Genomic DNA, 1,252 nt, shown 5'->3' with positions numbered 1-1,252 from the left:
TCCTGCTGAGCACCACGGGCATGACCTCAGCAGATGTGCCTTTCTTCTGCCCCTAGGACCTGTGAAACCCAAGAGCCAGGAATTCCAAAGGCTCCCCAGGGTCCCTCCACTGCCCAGAGCGGGTGTCCCGGGGGCTGTGCTCACCTGTCCCGCAGGTGGCCGTGCAGGTGGTCCAGGAGCCAAAGCGCCACAGGAACTCGGGCTGCTCGATCTCGTTCTCGCTGTCAGCCGGGCGCTGGATCGTGTACTGGTACCTCACCCCGGGGTTGGTCTCCTGGAACAGCAGCTGCGGACACAGGGGACAGGCAGGGGGTGAACAGAGCTGGGGGACACAGGGGACAGCAGCTGGGGGATACAGGGGACAAGCACGGGGTGGTTGGGCAGGGCAATGGGGGGTGGCACTGCCCCGGGAGCTTCTCAGGGTGACAGAGTTGCCCAACAGGACCAGGAGGACGCGACCCTGTGCCCAGCACCCCAACAGAGCTGGACGGGATTTGGAGTAAGCCGGTTTGTGGAAGGTGTCCCTGCCCACGGGTGGAATTTCCTAAGCTGCCTCCCACTGCACAGGGGCTCCTGCTGCTCTGTGGCTGACACAAGCCCTGCTGGAAGCGCCCGTGCTCGCGAGGGCCGGGAGTTCATCCCTGTTTTTCTTAGCCTAAGCACTCCCATTATTGCCAAAGCTTTGTTGTTCTTGGAGCTTTGGCGGGAGAGCCAGGGCGCCTTTCCAAAACCTCTCCATGAATATCGAAACGCTGTTGTCCACGGGTTTTAATTAGGTTATGAATCCCAGAAAGTGATTTGTGGGTGCCGAGCAAGCCAGCACTCCCATTAACAGCAGCCCTTGGCAGCAGCAGGCCCAGGATCCTGCTCACATCCCACCCCGAGCTGCTGCTGAAGGAAAGGCAGGAGGAGAGTGTGGCTGCTCTGGGTGCCTGGGCTCTGGGAGAGCCTGTGCAAAGGAGGGGGTGTTCTGGGGAGTGTGTGGGGCTGAGCCACGACTGCCAGGGCAGGGGGATCCTGGGGGTCCGTGGGATGCAGCTCCACGGCCACCACCACCTCTGCAGCACGCCTGGCAGCACGAGGGATGGCAGCCTGGTGCCAGCTGTGCCATCGCGTGTGGGATGATTCCCACTGGTTTCTGCAGAGGAAGGCTCAGCCTCACGGTCACAAGGACAGTGACTCCCAGAGCTCTGCATGAGCTGGCAGCTCCCTCCCTCCTGACTGTCCAGCCCAGCCAGAAACACTGGGGGCT

At 62.1% G+C, this 1,252-nt stretch overlaps 1 protein-coding gene across 1 annotated transcript in view; it reads right to left on the bottom strand.

Annotated features, from left to right (window-relative positions):
• Positions 1–1,252, bottom strand: part of ADAMTS7 (ADAM metallopeptidase with thrombospondin type 1 motif 7) — a 28,535-nt gene that overhangs the window by 9,989 nt on the left and 17,294 nt on the right. Inside the window, exon 16 of the mRNA XM_031059666.1 lies at positions 145–286. Coding sequence (XP_030915526.1) covers positions 145–286 — 142 coding nt within the window. The remainder of the gene's footprint in view (positions 1–144; positions 287–1,252) is intronic.

The sequence above is a fragment of the Geospiza fortis genome, unplaced genomic scaffold (genome assembly GCF_000277835.1).
Source record: "Geospiza fortis unplaced genomic scaffold, GeoFor_1.0 scaffold2, whole genome shotgun sequence".
Taxonomy (NCBI): domain Eukaryota; kingdom Metazoa; phylum Chordata; class Aves; order Passeriformes; family Thraupidae; genus Geospiza; species Geospiza fortis.
Note: the sequence above shows the minus strand (reverse complement) of the source record. Positions and strands in the feature narration are given on the sequence as shown.